Here is a 22,666-nt window from a genome sequence, read left to right on the forward strand (position 1 = left end):
TCCTCTGATTTAAAAGAGAAGCAAAAGCAGATGAAATTACTACCAAGTTGGAAGGCACGATAAAAAAAAAAGACTCATGGGAAATTTCCTTCAAGGTAAAATCACTCGGACAGGAAATGACCAGACTGTGCTAGAGGGGAACAGAAATGTCTGTTGGGCACCAGGGAGAAGACGCAGCTCTTACCATCATTGGGTACTCCTTGAAGTTCTATATTGGTTGTTTTGGGTTTCTTCTTAGGTGGCTGGGACCCATCTGCCGAAGACTGCCTCTTCTTCTCTGAACTAGCCCCTTCGTCCATCAGGGAGGTTTGCACCGCATCCGGTGGGGGGCCATAAGGGTTTTCTTCTGGATCTTCTACCTCAGGGGCAATGGGTAAATACAATAGAGCCTTTGAATCTTCCAGCTCTTCATCACTATTTGGAACAGGATCAGCCAAGGGATTGGAAAAAAGAGGAGACAGTTGCTTAAACCATGAACCCTTCCTCTGGGGCAGAATCACCTATATTACCCATAAGCAACAGGTGTATATGTAGAAATTTAAGAAAGCCAAGGTGAGTTAAGGGAAATCAGACTATACGAATAATAAAATCAGTAGTAAAAATAGCGTAAATGAATTATTTCAGTTTTCCTGAGGATTCTCTATCACGAGAACAGGAACAGAATTTCTTGGACACCAAGACATGATCATTTTGACCTACTGAACGAAGGCTGAAAGAGCAGCCAGGGAAGGCGGGGGCAGGGAGGAAGCAGCACACCGAAGCCTCACATGCAGAGGTGGCTCACCTGCTACAGAAGGCGGCAATAGGGTCCACACTGGTGACGTCCACTTCCTCATCCTCTGCCGCATCAGCTCCTGCAGGAGAGAAACACAGCGGAGGCACGAGAAGTATAAAACGGCTGTTTACTGGCAGCCTGATGACTTCCATAAACTAAAATTCTGGAGGAACCAGGAAGGAAAACCAAATGGTTCATGACACTTAAATTATTCAACAAACGTGCTAAATTTCCACCCTGTGAGAAGCACTGCTAGGTGCGCATGTAAATCCTCGTTTTACCATGTGTAATTAATCAGGAAACACGCAGGGAGATAGTAGGAGTGCTGTGGGCCCCTAGTAAAACTGAAAAATGCCCATGGAAGCCCACCGTAGGTGCCTACCACCCAAAAATTCTCGAAACACTGTCAAAACTGTGTAAGGCTGGGATACCTGGGTGGCTTAGTCAGTTGAGTGCCTGACTTCGACTCAGGTCATGATCTCACAGTTCGTGGGTTCGAGCCTCATGTCGGGCTCTGTGCTGACAGCTCAGAGCCTGGAGCCTGCTTCCAATTCTGTGTGTCCCTCTCTCTCTGCCCCTCCCCTGCTCATGATCTGTCTCTGTCTCTCAAAAATACGTAAATGTTAAAAAAAAATAATAATTAAAAAAACAACAACTGTGTAAGGTTAAAGAAACAGGCTGCAGTCAAGAAATCTTACCCGTCTGCTCAGGCTCACTCTTATCTTCATCTTCAATATCAAACTCTGATTCCCTTTCCTCATATTCTACATTTTCATCCAATTCCTTGAAGTCTGGGGCAAATGCACTCCAATTTTCCTATGCCACAAACAAAATACTCTACTTAACCACATGAGAAAGCAACAGGCTACAAGCCAGACATTACTGATATACATGAGAGATCGGAGGATGTAAAAGACGCAGAACTTGGAGATGACATCTAGCAGATAATAAAAATTAGGTCCCCATAAGGATTTATTTATCTTAAGGTGTTCCTAAGTTATTAACTATATAGTTCTTCCATAAGAACTGCCATCTTTAATCTTATGATAAAATGATCAGGTAAAACGTTATATTTTCTTAGGAGGATGCAAATTACAAATTAAAGGTGTTCAAGATAAAACCAAAGAGTACAAAAGAAACGAACTGAGCTGAAAATAAGAGCAAAAGAGAACTCTCTCTCAGAGGAGTAACAGAAAAATCTAACAGAGAACACACCAGGCTTTCTCCTTTAAAACAGAGCTAGTAAAAGTCAGCTCTGGGCTAAGACCCTCACGTCAAAATAAAGCAAAACTAGGGAGCGCCTGGGTGGCTCAGTCGGTGAAGCATCCAACTTCAGCTCAGGTCATGATATTGCTGTTCAGGGGTTCGAGCCCCACGTCGGGCTCTGTGCTGATGGCTAGCTCAGAGCCTGGAGCCTGCTTCGGATCCCTCTCTTTCTGCTCCTTCCCCACTCACCCTCTGTCTCTCTCTCTCTCTCAAAAATAAACATTAAAAAAAAAAAAGCAAATCTGAATCTATTTAATCAAGTTACAAGAATGACGTGCAGAAGAAATTAAACAGGTCATTTTTAGCCTAGTAACTCTAAGGTTCTGATATACGGAAAAAGGGTCTAGCTTCAAAGCAATTAAACCAGAAAAAGACTTACTACTTGATTTTGTGCCCAGATAGATACCACTCCACTTGAAATGGATGCTATGATGGGTCGAACAGGATGCCACTAAATTTAAGGAAGGAAAGAAAAATCGGCTCTCAGAACGGGTCCGAGATGATGTGTCGCACGTTGGTGAGGACAGTAACCTCTCCTCCTACTCACAGCCACATCCAAGAGCAGCTCTCCTCTCGTGCCGTGGAGAATCTTCACAAGGTTGCCAATGCTCTTCTCCCAGATGTACAAGGCGTGTTGTCGGGCTGAGCCGGCCACTATGTATTCTCCGTCCCCAGAGAAACAACATTTCTTCCACGGGGTCCTGAAGGACAAAGAAAGCACTGAAGGAGAACCAGAGGCTGAGCCCAGGTCATGAACCGCCTTGTATTCTTCTGGGCGGGGAAACATACCTATTTACCAAGTCCTGTAATTTCTGCATAGGTTCAGGCTCTCCATCTCTTCCACAAGTTAAGATTTCTCTGCCATCATAAACTCGGATTATCCGATCTGCTGTGTTAATTAGAAAGCAACTGGAGAAAGGATAAAAATATCAACACCGGAGGTCAGAAATCTGTTTGTTAACATTTACCATTACTACCTGTTACTCAGAACAGTACCGTAAGACAACCAATAAACGGAGAAGAGATTCAGCAATAGGCTAGAATGCTTATGTATTTACTTATCACCTTCCAAACCAAAATATAATTTGAAGTGAAAGTACATTGTACACTGTGTGTATATCCCTAAACCTTATATGCACAAACTAATCTTCAGTATCTGACTGAAACCCAAGCCCTCTAAGCTGAAACCTGCATGCTGAATTCACTAACTTGTAGTTAGATGCATCTAACTACTTCATTTTTCTGGCCTGTTTGGTACATAACACATTCTTCCTAATGAGTTAATAATAAAGTAAGTATGTCACTTTAAAATGTTCCAATTTTTACTATAATGACACTGGAAATCTAACACAGAAGTTATTTCGCTACCTTCTTACAGATTTCACCAACCTTTTCTTAATTCACGAGAATACTGATCATGAACGTCCTCGAAGTACACAACACGGGTGGTCTTACACTAACTAGGCGGACTGTCACCTCTCCTCCTGACACGGACAACCTATTTCTTCTCGTTTCTGTGACATATCTACTTCTAGCTGGGTAACCAAACTTACCAGAAAAACACCAGACATTAAAAAGGAGAACGCACTTTACATAAATACAGTGTATGTTCAATTACTATGCAAATTCTGTGACTTAGATTCTGATCCTAAAAAGAGCTGATTCCACCCAGTGCTTACCACATGCCAGACACTGCAGTCATAAGCGCATACCACCCAGGTATCCTGTCTGTGAAAGGACTGCCTGACAACCTCCACAGAAGGAAGACGCGACTGCTGCTTCAATGCGGTACATTTTATGAACTTAAGAACCAGATACTGCCGGTTCCGGATTATTTTCCCAGTAAACTTTCTTAAAAATGTAAGTATAATATACACAAAAACTGTGATTCTCAATGTACCTTTGCATTCTACTCACTTCTAAAACCGTCCCTAAAAAGACAAGGTCTCACCTCCCCTTCCGGGCAAACTCTATTGACTTAATAGCTGTGGTATTGCTGGTTCCGGTTGTGACTCTGAAGGAAGCGACAAGATCCTGAGAATCTGTTTTTAGGACCAAAATCTGAAGTTCAAAGGGAAAAAAGAAAGTTAAGTATTCTGATAACTTCGAGTCACCAGACCTGGCTTCCATTTCTGAAGCTGGGTAAAAATATAGAAACATCTCTGTTCTCATGTATTCAACCTGATTAACTAGTACCGCCTTTTAACTCTTCAAATAAAGGACCGTGTCTTAACCTTTTTTTGAAATAGAACATTTAGTGTTATTCACAATAGTCAAAATGTGGAAGCAACTGAAGCGTCCACTGACATGAGTGGAAACACAAGAGGTGGCGCATCTATGCACCGGAATCGTATTCAGCCACGAAAAGGAGGGGAATGCCGGCCTGCGCTGTGCATGAAGGCATCTTCAGGACATCAGGCTAAGCGGTAGAAGCCAGACCCAAAAAGACAAACACTCTGTGACTCCACTTACAGGAGGTACCTAGAGTAGCCAAATTTTGAGAGACAAAGTAGAGTGATGGCTGCCAGGGGCTGGAGAAGGAGCAAGGAATGAAGTTCTTGCTGAGCAAGTGGAGTTTCAGTTCCGCAAGATGAACAAGGTTCTGGAGACACGTGGTAGTGATCGGTACACAGTCACGTGAATGTACTTAGTATCACTGAACTGTGCACTGAAGAATGGTTAAGATGGTAAATTTTATGTTGTATTTTATGTTATGCATAGTTTACCGCAATTTCCAAAAATGGCCACTTTCTATGATAGCCACAAAATTATACTAGCCTAAATGCCTCTCTCTCTCTCTCTCTCTCTCTCTCTCACACACACACACACACACACACACACACACCCTGGGTTGCCTACGAGCCCCTGAGTGTCTCTCTCTCTCTCTCTCTCTCACACACACACACACACACACACACACCCCGAGTTGCCTACGAGCCCCTGAGTGTCTCAGTCAGTTAAATGTCTGATTCTTGACTTCAGCTCAGGTCACAATCTCACGGTTCATGAGTTTGAGCCCCGCAACGTGCTTTGTGCTGACAGTGTGGAGCCTCCTTTAGACTCTCTTTCTTCCTCTCTCTGCCCCTCAAAAATAAACATTAAAAAAAAAAATCAAATTGCCTAATGGAACTACAAACTCTAAGCTTAAACGGGACTTTAAAGCCCAGCTCAACCTCACTTCTACTCCACTAACTGATAGGTTAAGCTGGCCTGAATTATACAGTATTTACAGAACGAAGCATGAAGACATTATCATCAGATGTATTCCATTTCATACTATGACTTTCAACTTTTATAACTGAGTAACAACCCTTCATTACTAGCATCCAGCAAAAGGTCCTTCAGCCCCCTCTTACGGCTGAATTAATTCCTGACCACTCTAAATCAAAAGAACAGAAATTATTAGAAAGGCAGGAGAGGAAAATGGGCTACATTTGCTACAGGCAGGCGACAGGCTTAGTCCAGGGATAAAAGAAATATCAAAGGAAGCAAACCAAGGAAACATGAACTAAGCCAACACACAGGATGACTGATGCTTATTTCCCCGACTTCTAGGCTTACCTTTCCTTTTGCATTTCCCGTATAGATATATTCCCCTCGCCTATCAAAAGACGCAACCACATTCAAATCGGAGTCATCGTCTACCGGCAGAACAACATGCTTGGAATCTGAAAGGGTCAACATGACAGGAGCAGATTTCATGGGACACACGAGAACCTTGTTCCTGTTTAAAGATATGAATAGTACATTGGCTGTTGCTTCGGTATCAGAAGGCTGCTTCTCTTGCCCGCTTTCCCCAGTGCCTGTCACCACCTCCATCACCTCTCCCAGCCCGGGCAGACTTCACACTGTGGAAAGGCCTAGCATCTAACTGTCTAATAACAGGGAAACAACTGAAGAGATCAACAGGATGTAATCATTAAAATAAAACATGAAGTAGTAGCAAACTCGTAGAAATTTGTATGCAACAAAGTGAAAAGGCAAAAAACTAAAACTATGTAAAAACGCGTATTTATGCACAGCTCATGTGCACAGAAGAGCTTTGTGAACTACAAAGCACGGTGTAACAACTTTATACTTGAAGAGAACTTGATTAATAGAGAACCAAGAGAAATGAACACAGTTATGTCTGGATAATGGACTGCTGGGTAACTCTTTTTCTTCAATGTAGTTGTAATACTGAACTATTTCTGTCTAAAGAAATTCAAATAATTGGGGGCAGGGAGGGAGGGAGGCATGGAAAGCTCCAGGTCAAGGACCAGTTACCATACTTCTGCCCACTTCCAAAGTCTCAATACTGGCCAGTTTTTAATTATATCACAACACCCACTCTCCTTAACATCTATTCAGGAGAGCCAACATAGATAGAAACATTATTTTATGTAGAAGGTTTGAAGAGATGAGTGCTTTTGCCTCCTAAAACCCCAAACTGAAATTCTCATGAGCCTGGAGCTAGTCCATACAGGATGAGACCCTGCCCCAGGAAAGAACAGCGCAGATGAACATACTGATCTCGTGGATGGTACTGGACTTTTAAGATGGGTGAAGGGAACCGAAACCTCTGGTCACAGTCGCCTGAAAGGACATCCCACTGTGACACTATGTTATCAGTGGAAGCACTCACGAGCTTATGACCATCTCGACTCCAGCTGGAAAAAGAAAAAAAATAAAAGGTAATTTAGCACATGTTCTAAGTTCAAGTACACTGTGCCGCTCTCATGGATAGAAATGCAGAGTCACACATACCCCTAGTTGCAGGGGTCAACAATATTTCCTTTTTTTACATATACACAAACCCACGACAAGCTTTCACAACTAGGCAATAAATAAGAACGCCATCATGACATTTTCGTATGTAGTAACAAAAGCTCTTAATAGTTCAAGATAATGCTACAAGTGGCTCCAGGAAATGAAAGACTGAGTATTTTAGAAGAGTCTACAATCTGCTAGCCCTTAAGTGTTGACATAACAAGTATTTTTTTCCCCCTTGGGGGCAGGGAGTATCTGAGCTTTCTGAGGTCTTCCCAGAAATAGCTCCATCACAGTGTAAACAAAATACTAAAAATAAGTACCTGTTATTTAAAATAACTAAAAAAGGAATTATTTCCTCCTGCTAAGTATAGCAACACCCTGGACACTACACGTAAAACAAACACAAAAAGACTCTGAAAGGCAGAGAAAGAGAAAAGACAGACTTGCTAAAGACTAGAATATATGAGGCAGGACACAAAAGAAAGTTCCTTGGATTTTCTTTTTGCTTCTATATCCCAGACCAAGTGCTAGAGAAGCCAACGCCCAGTAACACCAATGGGATCACAGAAATAGAGCCTCAAGAAGAGGGTGCTTTCATGAGCCAGGGGACCAGGAAAGGACAACCCAGAGAGACAGAAAACTTTTAGGCAATAATTACTCCAGCAACCACCATGGGAAAAACTGCAACCCCACCCCCATCCCAGTCAACAAGGTCTAACTATATTCTAGACCTCCACTCTCGCCTGGGTATAGCCAGGCACCCTTCCCCACTAACTGCACTGGTGTCCGATAAAGCTCAGTGGGCCACGAGATCCCCATACCCACCAGCCTGTAATGAGGATTCCCACTGCAGTGTTCGTGGCGGCCACAGGGGGAACAGGAACAGGATGGCCCCAGCCTAGGAGGCCAGCGGGGGGCCTGAGCTTCCAACCCCGCTGGACAGAATGATGCCAAGTGAGAAGCCTGGACTTCCAACCCATCTGGCAGTTAACAAGATGGCCCCTTCCCTTCTCTGCTGATACAGTGTCGGAGGAGGCCAGCTAAAACACAAGATTTACATATCCTCTACAGTCTCACAACACAATTCCCAAAATGTCCAAGTTTCGGCTGAAAATCAGCATCAACCCAAGAATAAAAAACAGCTCAACACAAATGACAAAAGACAATCAACAGATGCTAACACAGAGATAACACAGAAGTTAGTTAGCATTATCTGACAAGGATTTTAACAGTCATCATAAATATGTTTTAACGAGCAATTATGAAAATGTTTGAAATAAACAAAAATAAAAGATGTAGAGAAGACCTCAAATGGGAATTTTTTTCAAAAATTTGTTTATTTTTGAGAAAGTGCAAACACGCGTGCACGCGCGCGCACACACACACACACACGCACTCACACACGTGGGCGCGGGGAGGGGCAGAGAGAGGAGGACAGAAGATACAAAGCGGGCTCTGTGCTGACAGCGAGCCCGATGTGGCGCTCATACTCACAAACCGTGAGATCATGACCTGAACCAAGGTTGGACACTCAACTGGCTGAGCCACACAGGTGCCCCCAAAATGGGAATTTCAGAAATGAAACACACATCTAAAATAAGAAACCCAATAGATGGATTCAGCAGCCGATGAAGAGAAAAGAGGAAAGAATCCATTAACTGAAAGACAAAATAACAATTAGCCAATCTGAAAAAGAGAAAATAGAGACTAAAAAATGAATGGAGCCTCAGGGATTTATGGGACTGTAATAAAAGATCTGCTATCCATACCATCAGAGTCCTAAAAGAAGAGAAGAAAGAATGGGGCTTCAAAGTATTACAGAAATAATGGCTGAAATTTTCCCAAATTTGGCAGAAGATATAAAACCTACAGTTTCAAGAAGCTGAGCAAAATTCAAACAGGGTGAGCTCAAAGAAATCAACTCCAAGACACAGAGACAAATTTCTGAAACCTAAAAACAAAGAACAATCCTGAAAGCAGCGAGAAAGAAATGACATCTTACCTCTGGGAACAATTCATATGACAGCAGATTTCTCATCAGAAACCCTGGAAAGAAGTAGAAGCAGCACATTTTTCAAGCACTGAAAGAAGAGCACTGCCAACCCAAATTCTCTTACCAGCAAAAATATCCTTCAGGAATGAAGAGGTTAATCAAGACATCTGTCACCAGAAGATCTACGCTAAAAGGATGATTCAAGTAAGTTCTCTAAATGAAAAGGAAATGATAAAAGAAGGAATCTTAGATCATGAGAAGAGCAATGAAGAAAGTAAAAATATAGGTGTATAAGGTGAATTTTTTTCTCTTTAGCTTTTACGTTTACAGCAAAAATTGTAACACTGTCTTATGTGGGTCTCAAAGCATGCAGAGGAAATATTTAAGACAATTATATATGAAGGAGGGTAAATAGAGGTAAGGTTCCTACACTTCACTTGAACTGGGAAGATGTAAACGGCCAGGAGACTGTGGTTAGTTAGGTATATACCATGTAATACATAGTAGCCACTCAAGTTACACAAATACCCTGCCACAGTTCCCTTTTTTTTTTTTTTTTAATAAAGTTTATCCATTCATTTTTGAGAGAGGAAGAGGAGAGAGCACAAGCAGGGGAGTGGCAGAGAGAGAATCACAGGCAGGCTCCACACCATCAGCGCAGAGCCCGATGAGGGGCTCGAACTCATAAACCATGAGATCGTGACCTGAGTCAGTCAGACGCTTAACCAACTTAGCCGCCCAGGCACCCCTACAGCAGTTCCCTCTTATCCCTGGGGGATATGAAGACCCTGCAACGGATGGCTGAAACCACTAATAATATTGAATGCCACGTATACTGTGTTTTCCTATTACATACACACCCATGATAAAGTTTGATGTATAAATTAGGCACAGTATGAGATTAACAATAACTGATAATAGAACAGTTTTAACAATATACTGTAATAGGAATTATGTGGATACGGTATCTCTCTCTTGAAATCTCTTGTTGTACTCTACTCACTCTTCTTGTGATGACCTGAGACGATAAAGCGCCTGTGGGAGGGAGGAAGTGACGCAGGCGCTGTGACGCAACATTAGGCTGCTATGACCCTTCGGACAAGAGGTCAGGAAGCATCATTTGCTTCCAAACTGCGGCTGACCACAGGTAACTGAAACCACGTACAGGGAAACCACAGATAAAGGGGGACTACTGAAGATAAAGTAGAATTCTAAAACATGTTCAAGAAACCCACAGAAAGGCAAGGGGGAGGGGAAAAAAAAAAAAAATGAAAAACAGAAGGGACATACATACATATATACATACAATTTAAAAAACAAAAAAAGGATGGGGCGCCTGGGTGGCTTAGTCGGTTAAGCGTCCGACTTTCGCTTAGGTCATGATCTCACGGTTCATGGGTTCGAGCCCCGCGTCGGGCTCTGTGCTGACTGCCAGCTAAGAGCCTGGAGCCTGTTTCAGTCTGTGACTCCCTCTCTCTCTGACCCTCCCCTGCTCACGCTGTCTCTCTCTCCCCTAGAAATAAATAAAAACATTAAAAAAAAAAAAAGGAAAACAGAAGGGACAAACAAATAAACCCCAAACCAGTATTCATCCAAATTCTGCAAAGAGGAGAAGCTGCTACCGAGGAACTCAGTAGGCAATACACCTCTCTGGTTAAGAACGCAGATCAACAGTCAGACTTAAACTGGAGCCGGAACATTACACATTCTTGCTGTGTAATCTTAGTCAAGTTCTATACCCTTCTGAGCTTCAATTTCCTTGCCTATAACATGGGAGCAGTATTATCTACCCAACAGAAGACTGCTGACAAAATTAAGATCAGTATATATGCAGTTCTGCCCAATGACTAGCACATAATGAGTGCTCAAAAAACATTAACAAGTATTTGTAACAGAGACAAGATGAATGTATTCCCAGACCTGGGACTCAAGGGACAGGGCAAGGGCTGGGGTAAAGCAAGGAAGTGAATATTAAAGGGATCAAGCTCAAGTGTGCACACCAAACGAGTTTGGTGCCTCTCTCCCACCAGCTCTAGCACACCTGCAGTCGGCTTCCCCCTCAGAAAGACAAGCAGAGGATCCTTTTTAGAGACCGTGAACGTAAAAAGAGGTTTGAAGATGCTCTTTTGTTGAGGGTTCACAACAAACAAGCCAGTGACCCGCCCCACTTCAGTGAATGACAGAGGGTAAGACAGTAAGCTAAAACTTGCAAACACTGTTAACAGCATGTCCATGGATAATTTCTGAAATTAACAAACCAAGAAAAAGATACATGTTACCTAGAAATATGAAGATAAATATCATGAAAGCCCACCAGAGTGGGGAGAGACAAGGGACAGCTTTTACTGTTGTTCTTGTGAGCCTTAGAGTGTGATCTGCCTACAGAACTGAGTGTTAGCTATTCCGTTTTTTCTTTAAACCATTTTATATTATAATATCCTTTTTTCCCCCACAGCAACTTTGTATTTCTGTTAAAGTAGAGGGGAATCCAATTTTCTTAATTTAAAATTAATTTAAAATTTTTAAATTAAATTATAAACAAGTGAAAAAGGTTCTCTCATTAAAAATAATACTGTATTCTACAATTGCAAATTCCATCAGTAGGTACAAAATCGGAAGCTGGGGGGGGGAAAAAAACCAACTAGAAGCTGGGAATACAGAAGTAAAATGGCAGACAATGTTCCTAAATCATAGCACTTATCATCTCCCAGGAAGATACTCCTAAAACAAATTACTTGCAATAAAATAATAGGAGACATGCAACCATGATCTCAAACTACCATTTCCCCTTCCCCATTAAAAACTTCCCCATTAATATCTTCAAGCCAGAAATCCGAGGATCCTCTTAATTTCTCCACTTGCCTCATACTCCCTTACCTCTTCAGGACTAGGACTCTTAATTCTGCCCTTTCTCCATCTGCATCACTCAGCTCCATTCCTACCGCAACTGTGCTCATCATTTCTAGCCCGGATCACTGCGCTTCACTGATCTTTCTCTTTTCCACATGCTATTTATTCCTTTTTTTGAAGTTTATTTTTATTTATTTTGAGAAAGAGATAGAGCAAGCGGGGGAGGGATATAGAGAGGTGGAGAAAGAATCCCAAGCAGGCTCCGCACTGTCAGCACAGGGCCCAATGTGGGGATCGAATTCATGAACTATGAGATCATGACCTGAGTCAAAATCAAGAGCCAGACTTAACTAAGCCACCTAGGCGTCCCTTTCCAAGAGCTGTTTTAGAGATTTTTAAATTTAATTTTTCTTAGAGACAGGTTTTTAAATAAAAAACTTATCACGTCGTTTTTTTTCCTAACACCGCACGCTTACCTACAAGGTGAAGTTCAAATTCACAGTACGGCGCAGAGTCCTCTAGGAGGACCTGTTTACTGGCTCTTGCCATATTCCGTCTCGTGCACCACAAGCCCGCCATCCTGAACAACAGGCAGCTCCCCACCTGCTCGTGCGGGTCTGAGGCTGGTGTACCTGCCTGTGCAGTGTCCTCTGCTTGGGCGACAACTGCAGACACCCACTTATCTTACAGCTTTGAAGTCAGAGATCATCTCACCTCTGAGGCCTTTCCTGACCACTGTCCTCCAGTACATGGGTCATTCCCTCCTTGGCCTCCACGAAATCTCAAACACAGTTCTCATACGGGACCCAGAAAGCTTCAGTACTCATGGGGCGCCTAGGTGGCTCAGTCAATTGAGCGACTGACTTCAGCTCAGGTAGTGATCTCATGGTCCATGAGTTCGAGCCCCACGTCAGGCTCTGTGCTGACAGCTCAGAGCCTGGAGCCTGCATCAGATTCTGTGTCTCCCTCTCTCTCTGCCCCTCCCCTGCTCTCATTCTGTCTCTCTCTCTCTCTCTCAAAAACAAATAAACACTAAAAAGATTTTTTTTAAAAAAAGCTTCAGTGCCTGTACCTGGTACTTAATTCATGTTCAATGTTTGCTGAGTGAATGAATATCTAAGAGAAAACGTTTATGCACAAAGACATTCACTAAACATGTAGCAGAGAAACCAACAAAAAATTGTTAAATAAGTTACAGTTCATCCATGAGAAGATATATAGCCATAAAATAAAAGTTTTTAGAGGTAATGGAAGCAGGTAATTCTCTGGACAGTGTTAATTAAGGAGGAAAAAAGCAAAATATAAAATAGAATACAGCACAATTACAAATTCAGCTCTTTAAAAACTATATGTAGTGGGGCACCTGGGGCACTCAGTCAGTAAAGCATCTGACTCTTGATTTTGGCTTAGGTAGTGATCTCATGGTTCGTGGGTTCAAGCCCCGCACCAACAGCACAGAACCTGCTTGGGATTCTCTCTCTCCCACTGTCTCTGCCCCTGCCCCATTTGTGCACGCATGCTCTCTCCAAATAAATAAACTTTTTTGCTATATTTTCCATAATGTTCTACATGATTATATATTATTTTACAATAAAAATGTATGTATATTTAAAAAAAATTTTTTTTAAATGTTAATTCATTCTGAGAGAGAGAGAGAGAGAGAGATTGTAAGTGGGGGAGTCGCAGACAGAAAGGGAGACACAGAACCAGAAGCAGGCTCCAGGCTCCAAGCCATCGGCACAGAGCCTGATGCAAGGCCCGAACCCACAAACTGCGAAATCATGACCTGAGTCAAAGTCGGACGCTTAACCCACTGAGCCACCCAGGTGCCCCAAAATATATGTAGTATATTTTTAACAGGAAGGAGTGCTAAGACTGTGATGAGGTCCACAATGTGAATATATAAAAACCAATGAATTGGGGGCGCCAAGGTGGTTCAGTCAGTTGGATGTCTGACTCTTGGTTTCAGCTCATGATCTCACAGTTCCTGAGTCGGAGCCCTGCAGTGGGCGCTGCACTGACAGCATGGAGCCGGACTGGACTCTTTCTCTGCCCCTCGCCTGCTCACGCACGCACTCTCTCAAAATAAAAAGATAAATTTTAAAAGCAAAAAAACACCAGTGACTTGTACACTTTAACTGAGTGAATTGTATAGTATGTGAATTATATACATTTTAACCAAGCTATTAAAAATTATATGCAGTTATTTAAATATTGCAAAAACACAACAATAAAAACAATGAAATGCAAAGGAAATGGAAAAGCTTTAACGGTGCATCCAAGCTGGTGCCCTCAGCCCGCACAGTAGAGACAAGTTTTGGCCAAAGCTAGCTCATCAGCAGTCAAACCTAGACTGGGATTCAGGCCTCCCCCCAGTCTGGTGCTTTACAATACTGCTGCCACTTCCACTGATAGAAAAGGAAGCATGTCACAGTTCTATCAGATCTGATGAGGTGCTGGTTTTGGTCCCAAGTTCATTTAGAAGAAGAGATGCCTAAAATAAAACCCTCCAAAGCAAATACAGTAGTCTCGAAGACTAAGAAAGAAATCAATGGGAATTTATGTTAGATTTTAGCTCAATCTATCTGATAGAAGGGCTTAACTATAACTCAGTGAAGGAAGAGACATGCTCTTGATCACTGAAACTCCTGACATTCAAGAACCTGGACAAAGCCGAAGTAGAGGACTTGCAGATTTCCCTCCTAATCAAGATTTTCTATTCTATTTTTTTTTTTAATTTTTATTTATTTCTGAGAGAGAGACAGAGACAGAGTGTGAGGGGAGGGGCAGAGAGAGAGGGAGACACAGAGTCCGAAGCAGGCTCCAGGCTCTGAGCTGTCAGCACAGAGCCCGACATGGGGCTCAAACCCATGAACTGTGAGATCATGACTTGAGCCGAAGTTGGGATGCTTAACCGACTGAGGCACCCAGGCGCACCAAGATTTTCTATTCTAAATAAAAGGTTGATATCACAAATAGTACTACAGCTGCCATCTCATCTCATCTCATCTCTAAATATCTCATCTCAGCCCCGAAACAGTCACAAACAGAGCCTGATTTGGATCCACAAGGACAGTGAATTTCTCCCCCACAATGGGGCTTCAAGGACAGCATGGCTTCAAGGTCTACAGATACTATGAGAAACTGTACTACTGATGAACACTTAAAACTCTAAATACTAAAATACCTAGTACAATGAGATTGGCAGTCACACAGCTGGCTTCATCCCCCTAATTCAACTCATATTAAACACATTATGTTGGAATTCCTTACCATAAAGAACAGACAGGATGGATGTGTGCACTAATTATCTTAGCAATGCCTCTTGTCAAGAAATCCCAGATGACAATCCGGCCATCGTTACAGCCAACTGCAAGCAGCGTGCCCCACCTGTTAAAGGTGCAAGTCAGGGCCATGCTGATACAATCCAAAGTTCCATCGGCTTCCTAAAAATTAAAACAAATACAGGAATATAGACAATAATACCCAGTAATATCCAAATTATTTCTTCAAGGTTCTTTATCATGTTTGACACTTCTGTTTAATTTAAATTAGGATATATACCAAAATAATCTCCACATGTGTTCTTATACCTATTAAACTAGCCAAAACAATGAAATATTTATAAAAGCTAACAGAGAGTTTTTAGAAACAGATGTAACAAACCCCATACATTACCAGTATAATGTTGTGCACACTGTGAAGGGCCATTTAGGCAAAATATAACAAGATTCATTAAAAGGGTCATGGTCCTGACACCGTTATCATGGTCCTTGAGATTTATTTCAAGAAAAATCATTTAAAACAAAATCGCTAGAACAGCCTATCTGTGCAATATTAGGAAAGTCAAATACATTATTTTATAGTCATATCAAGCCATTTAAAACAACCATGACTATACTGAAACACATTCCAAGTATTGAAACACATTCCAAGTATTACATTTAAAAAAGTGTAAAGCACACTTAACTTTACATGACTATTATTACTATGCAAAAACACGGATTCAAAGTAGAAAAGCACACAGGAAAAAAATCTATGTGCAGAAGATGGTGCTGTTGATGACACATCCTTCAAAGTATTTTTTTTAATTTACTGGGAAATGAACTATAGAAGTTTTACAACATTATGGTGAGATTCCCACCATATTGCCTGTTTCCCCCTCCTCAAAATGAAGCACCGAGCTCCTTATTATAGCAAAAAAGGTATCATCACATTTAATGATTCTACTGTCAAACAAAAGGGGGTTGGGGGGTGGGAAACAAACTACATTTTCCACCCAAACACAAAAGCTAACAAGTCACCATATTTCTAAATTTACAGTAATACTATACTCTTACCTCTGGATAATTCTGCCCAAAGGACTCTGCAACAAAGCAAAGAAAGAGTTCAGGGAGGATGTGCAACGCATGGCAGACCCCCACCCCCACCCTGCCCCCACTAAGGTATGGTGGACGCAGTGGTTTGCAAAGTGTGGAAGGGGAACTGCCTCTGGTCAGGGACTTCAGGGGGTCACACTTATTTTCATTATCAAATCAAGATGGCATTTGGCTCTTTACTCTCATTATCTCTTCCATTTACAGATGAGTTGTCCTGAGGCCACACGACCAGCAATATTAATAACAGAGTGAATGTAAAAGTAGATGCAAGAATTCCTGCCAATTGCTACTTAGTCAAGCATTAAAGACAATTCGTAAAATTGTAAAACAATGCTATTCTATTTTTCTTAGAAAATCGTTATTTTTCTTTAAAATGTTTTAATGTTTTATTTATTTCTGAGAAAGACAACGTGAGCAGGGAAGGGTCAGAAAGAGAGGGAGATACAGAATCCGAAGCAGGCTCCAGGCTCTGAGCTAGCCGTCAGCACAGGCCTGACACAGGGCTGGAACCCACGAACCATGAGATCATGACCTGAGCCGAAGTTGGACGCTTAACCGACTGAGCCACCCAGGCACCCCAGAAAATCGTTATTTTTTCATAGAAACATTACTTACATAGAAACATTACTTACAAATGTAATGGGGTTTATTGGTAACGGCGTTATTATGGTTATTTTTAACTACAAACTTTAAAAAATCCAATTTGTCAAACTTATCTTATCCAACAAACTCTCTAAAACTGTTTTAACAGCAGCCAATCATCAGTGACCATTTACCTTCCTAAGAATGACATTTACATTGTAACAGAATCCAGTAGTTGATTAAAGATGCAATTCTCTATATTAATTTCTTGAACACACAGCATATGGGTGCCAATACCCCTGAATGCTTTTCCTGTATGAAATGCTGCGTTCACATACGAATAACTAACATTTCGAACTGCAGAGGATGGTATGATTACTGCCTGCTTCTCTGAATTTTCACACTTATCTGGTGGTTTTTAAACTATACTCTGAGAACTTTAGGTCCGTGAAAGTTGTTTCACACGTGTGAAACACACACACGGGGCATTCAAGTAAGATTTCGTTAAAAAAAAAAAAAAACTGAATAAAAAAAATTTTTTTGGAATAAAAAAAGCTGAAAACCAGTTTTATTACATTCTGTCCTTTATAAAAATTGAATACTAAAGAGTGAAAACATTAAAGCTAATCATAAAACTGGCCCTACAGAAAAGAACACTAAGAGAGGGATGAAACTAAAGGTAAATATCCCCAGAAGGTGATTATCTTGATTAGCTAATGTGAGCCAGATTTACAGTGGCTGACTGTAATTGTAATTATAAAAGAAAAAAATGAACTGAAATGGTGAAACCAGATAAAGAGGTTTTGGAAAAGAACTTTTCTCGAGTTACCGAACTAATAAACAGGTAAGTAATACAGCAATGGGCAATTAAAAAATGGTAGTTTCCTCCACGCAACCCACTCACCAAGGTAAACGTTTCCATGTTTCTATACCTTTATTTGTATAAGCAAATCTATAAGCATATATTTGTGTAAGCATTTATACACTTACAGCTGTGTTTTTTAAATGAAACATTACACATACAATGTAACCTATACATCTTTCCAAGTTCAGTAAGACAGATCTATATTCACATGGTTGAGAAACAAATAAGAAGTATTTATCCAAAAATTAAAACCAAAGCAAACAAAAAAACCACAATCTGGAAATATAAAGTACTTGGGAAGGGGCAGAGTGTGTCCTGTGCTGTGATAAGGGAAAGCCACACACAAGATTCTGAGAAAAGTCCAGAATCCAGGGATCATTTTAATGTCTGATTACCTCTCAACACAAACTACCCTCGTATTTCTGGTTTATGTTTTTAGGGTGGGTTTTTCTTTTTTGAGGATCACCCTAGCTAACAGAATTACAATGAGGAGTTTAAAGGAGCACAAAGAGAAAGTGACATATAGAAAAGACTAGGCTAATGTGGGGAGGTTTTGGTGGGGGGCCCCGAACAAGACCCCTGTCGGGCAGGATTACCAGAGCACAAGGCCCTTTCCTCAGACAATGCTCCAGACCACATTCTATGTTCCATCTTGCCACCATCGACCATTTAATGCCATAATCAGAGTTCTTAGGTTTTAAAGACCGTGCAGGTGGAAAAAAGATGGCCAAAGATGCGGATGCCAAAACGAAATAAAACCCTAGTCAGAGACTTAACTTCATGATACACTCCATACAAAAACCACGAGTGACTTCTATAGCAAAACACACCATTTCCAAAACTGATTACAGATGAAAAATCCTTGACTGGATCAGTTAGTAAAGAACACACTGAAAGCCTGTTGAAGACATACCATTGGGGCCGGGGGGGGGGGGGGGGCAGCAGACCCTTAAGGATTTTGTGAGCAGTTTGTCCTAAATCTCAAGCAGCAGATAATTACCATGTTATGCAAGCTATTTCTGAGCAGGAAAAAAAAATACTACTTTTTTATAAAGCCAACATGACTTATACCAAAACTTTATGGTGATAGTACAAAAACGAACACAAGAGTTTACTCAACTTAAATGGTACATAGCAGGGGCGCCTGGGTGTCAGTCGGTTAAGCGTCCGACTTCAGCTCACGTCATGATCTCACGTTGGTGGGTTCGAGCCCCGCATTGGGCTCTGTGCTGACAGCTAGCTCAGAGCCTGGAGCCTGTCTTCGGAGTCTCTATCTCCCCCTCTTTCTGACCCTCCCCTGAGCGCACTGTTTCTCTCTGACTCTCAAAAATAAATAAAAAACATTAAAAAAATTTTTGTTAAATGGTACATAGTATTTCACCTTTACATTCTGCAGACTTGAATCATAACTCCTAGCACAATATACGATCATAACCACAATCTAAACTGTACCACTTAAGAAGGCATTATGGTACAGGAGAGAGGATAAGGACCAGAGTTAGGCCTAGAGCACCCCCAAACACCCCCATGGCACAACGTACTCTGACGTACATCCTTAGTCAAGAATGCTTATACCAGCCATGCAATCCTATCAATAGATGCTGAAATCATAGAAAACTCCATCATCATTTCTAATAAAAGGAACAGAAGACTACAATAAATGACAAAAATCTATCAAAAACATGGACCATTATCATTCCAAAAGGTGCAATATTAAAACCACTTCAATTAATATCAGTAATTAGAAAGGGATATATCCCCCTTATTAGTTAATACCATCTTGGTGGTTCCAACCAATGGAATAAGAAAATGAAATAATTGGTTTAACCACTGAATATACGGAGATAAAACTATTGCTCTTTTGTTATTATTGAATACCTAGAAAACACAAGAGACTCAAATAAGAAAACTACTTATATTAATAAGAAAATAGGGAGAGGTGCCTAGCTGGCTCAGTCAAAAGAGCGAGTGACTCTTGATCTAAGAACGGTGAGATCCAGCCCCACGCTGGGTGTAGAGATAACTTAAATAAAATTTTTTTTAATTTAGAATAAAGGATAAGGTGGCGTAATACAAGAAAAATATTCAAACATTAATAGTTTTTCTTTACGTTAGAAATTAATATCAAAAAATGGAAAAACAAGGCCACTCACGAAGGCTACAAAGCATATAAAATATTTAAGGAAAGGGGCGCCTGGGTGGTTCAGGTCGGTTTAGCGTCCAACTTCAGCTCAGGTCATGATCTCACAGATCGTTGAGTTCAAGCCCCGCATCAGGCTCTGTGCTGACAGCTCAGAGCCTGAAGCCTGCTTCGGATTCTGCTTCGCTCTCTTTCTTTGCCCTTCCCACACTCATGCTCTGTCTGTCTGTCTGTCTCTCTGTCTCTCTCTCAAGAATAAAGATTAAAATATTTTTTTCAATATTTAAGGAAAAAGGTAATAAGAAAGACACAGGACACATATGAAGAAAACTATAAAATCTCAGGTAAGGCCATAAAATCTAAAAAAAATGAAAAGACAATCCACATTTTGGGATGGGAAGACTTAATGGCTTTCCCTAAAATTTAGTATTTTTATGTAACTGTAGATGGATTAAAGACAAACATAAAAAAAAACCTAAATGCACTATAAAGCCGCTGATATATGATAAAGGTGGCATTTCAATTTAGCGGAGAACTTATTTAACATAGAGAGAATGACAAGTGACTGCCCATCTGGAAGGAGAAAAAAGTTAACTTACATTACATGTAAGTTACATGTAAATACCAGGTAAATTTATGTTTTTAAACAAGAATCTCTGAAGAAACTCTAAGAGACTACATGTATAATCTAGGGTAGAGAGGACCTTAACCAAGTGAGGAAAACCAAAAGGAAAGTAGGTTTTGGTTAAATAAAAATTAAACATTTTGCAAGACAAAAGTTCCTGTAAATAGTCAAGATTTACAAAAAAATTTGCAATGCAGATAAATGATAGGAGTTGATACCTACCTTATAAAACAAGTTTATACAGTAAGGGAAAAAACACAAAAAGAGAATGAATAAACAAGCCACAGAAGAACAAAATCAGATGGCCTCTAAACAGAGGAAAACACAATCAAACTCAGCTATAGGTGAAGAAATGTAAATCCAAATTCAAAATGAGACACCACTTTCATCCATCAGACAGGAAAATTCAGAGAGAATTCCTGCGGGTGGAGGGGAGGGGCAAAGAGACAGATTTACACATTACTTGCAAAAATGGGAATTGTTACAGCCTTTGAGAAAAGGGATCTGATGGCATCTACGAAAAGCAAAACATAGGGGCACCTGGGTGTCTCTGTCAGTTGAGCAGGACTTTGGCTCAGGTCACGATCTCACGGTTTGTGAGTTTGAGCCCTGCGTGGGGCTCGCTGCTGTCAGTGCTGAGCCCACTTCCCAGAGCCCGTTTCAGAGCCTGTCCCCCTCTCTCTCTGCCTTTCCTTCACTCGTGTTCTCTCAAAAATAAACATTTAGGGGCGCCTGGGTGGCTTAGTCGGTTAGGCTTCTGACTTTCGCTTAGGTCATGATCTCGCGGTTCGTGGGTTCGAGCCCTGTGTCGGGCTCTGTGCTGACTGCCAGCTCAGAGCCTGGAGCCAATTTCAGAGTCTGTATCTCCCTCTCTCTCTGACCCTCCCCTGGTCACGCAGTCTCTCTCTCTCTCTCTCCTAGAAAAAAAAAAAAAATTTAAAAAAACAAAACAAAAACAAAAATAAACATTTAAAAAAAAAAAAGCAAAACATATATAGGCTTCACCTCAGCAATCCTACAACCAGAAATCTAATCTCCATAAATGTAAACACAACAATGGGATAGAAGTAGGTATTTAAAGTATTGTTCTAGGTGGCCAAAAAGCAAAAAAAATCTCCCCAAACTGGAAACAAGGTAAATGTTCATTAATAGTGGAACGGATGAATACAATATGCTGTATTCAAATACAAAATTACTAATAAATTATACAAATATTTTAGAGAAATCTGCTTGGTGTTACTAAGTAGAAAAAAAGGCAAACCACAAAGTGTACATTATATAATCTCACTATTTACTACCATGCGTGCATCCGCACACGCAAGTATATATCAGCAAAGAGAAAAATATGGAAGGAAATATGTGCGATTATCAACAAAAAGGAGGAGGCAAGGAAAAAAGACCACTTTTTTTTTAAAAAGTATGTAAATTTTACAGTTAAAATTATATTTCATGAATGTGTATCTACATGAATGCATTAAAAACCATTGGATCTATTATCTCCGAACGTGTAGGAATAGTATCCTATAGTGTTAAGTGAGTAAAGTTTCAAATACTGCGTATAAAAAGGTTCTATTTCTGCAAAAAAGCAGAAACAGAGCCCTAATAAATTTGTTTAAATGTCTGTATGAGCAAGGAATAAGCTAGAAAAAGACAATCACTAGACAGGTACCATTTGGGGAAGGGGAGAAAGACTTTTCCATGTGCATGTTTGTGCTGTTTCCACTGCTGTGATAAGTATGTGCTGTATTTGCCCATCAGAAAAGCAAGAAGCTAAAGAACCTCAGTGAGCTTTCCAGACTTAAACCCTTGCTGGCACATCATGCTTTGAAGAACTCAAACCTGCATCCACCATTAGCAGCTAGCACCTACTGCAGACTCCGGTGTCAGACTCTGTACAGGTCTACTGTCATCAGGCCCCCTCAGTTCACCACTAAGTGACAACTACTGTCACCGGCCAGGCCCCAAGACCTGAGCTTTCTGCCCACCTGCTTGTACTCACCAACCTTGGGCCCACATTTTTCCATCCGCCCTTCTTTCCAGCTGAGCTCTTCACTCAGGCAACTGGAAACCGAAACCACCCTAAACGACAGGGCCCGGTCTGGCTAGAGGGTAACCCGACTCAACCACAGGGTGATCTCCAACTACCTTTACCGCATTTTAATACTGCAATCGCCACAGGCTTCATTTGCACAGCAGTGCCTGGGCAGGTATGTTTCTCCTTGGCACCCCGTGGGGTTATGCCCAGCTCTACATGACATGAGATGACAAGGCTTCCCACCCAAACATTCACCGTAACCCTAGGAAGAGGGAACCCATGCACCCTTGTTCATAGAGTCATGGCTCTGGATGTTACTCCCCGTGATCTCCTTATTTGCCACAAATGAATTTGACTTTGTGCACCGCCTCCACCTAGTGAATCTTATTTGAATGTTTTTCAAA

The 22,666-nt window shown here is 41.1% G+C and overlaps 1 protein-coding gene across 3 annotated transcripts in view; it reads right to left on the reverse strand.

The window, feature by feature from the left end:
- The window catches only part of RBBP5 (RB binding protein 5, histone lysine methyltransferase complex subunit), a 38,282-nt gene that overhangs the window by 11,836 nt on the left and 3,780 nt on the right, over positions 1 to 22,666 (reverse strand). For all 3 annotated transcript variants that reach the window (XM_039227527.1, XM_039227526.1, XM_039227525.1), the window contains exons 2-12: positions 15,977 to 16,002; positions 14,910 to 15,082; positions 6,550 to 6,690; positions 5,603 to 5,765; positions 3,993 to 4,102; positions 2,831 to 2,950; positions 2,589 to 2,742; positions 2,421 to 2,492; positions 1,474 to 1,591; positions 785 to 854; positions 185 to 414 (exon numbers count right to left, since the gene is read on the reverse strand). In XM_039227527.1, the coding sequence (XP_039083458.1) occupies positions 185 to 414; positions 785 to 854; positions 1,474 to 1,591; positions 2,421 to 2,492; positions 2,589 to 2,742; positions 2,831 to 2,950; positions 3,993 to 4,102; positions 5,603 to 5,765; positions 6,550 to 6,690; positions 14,910 to 15,082; positions 15,977 to 16,002 (1,377 nt within the window). The remainder of the gene's footprint in view (positions 1 to 184; positions 415 to 784; positions 855 to 1,473; positions 1,592 to 2,420; positions 2,493 to 2,588; positions 2,743 to 2,830; positions 2,951 to 3,992; positions 4,103 to 5,602; positions 5,766 to 6,549; positions 6,691 to 14,909; positions 15,083 to 15,976; positions 16,003 to 22,666) is intronic.

The sequence above is a fragment of the Hyaena hyaena genome, unplaced genomic scaffold (assembly GCF_003009895.1).
Source record: "Hyaena hyaena isolate Hyena2069 unplaced genomic scaffold, ASM300989v1 scaffold_28, whole genome shotgun sequence".
Taxonomy (NCBI): Eukaryota; Metazoa; Chordata; class Mammalia; order Carnivora; family Hyaenidae; genus Hyaena; species Hyaena hyaena.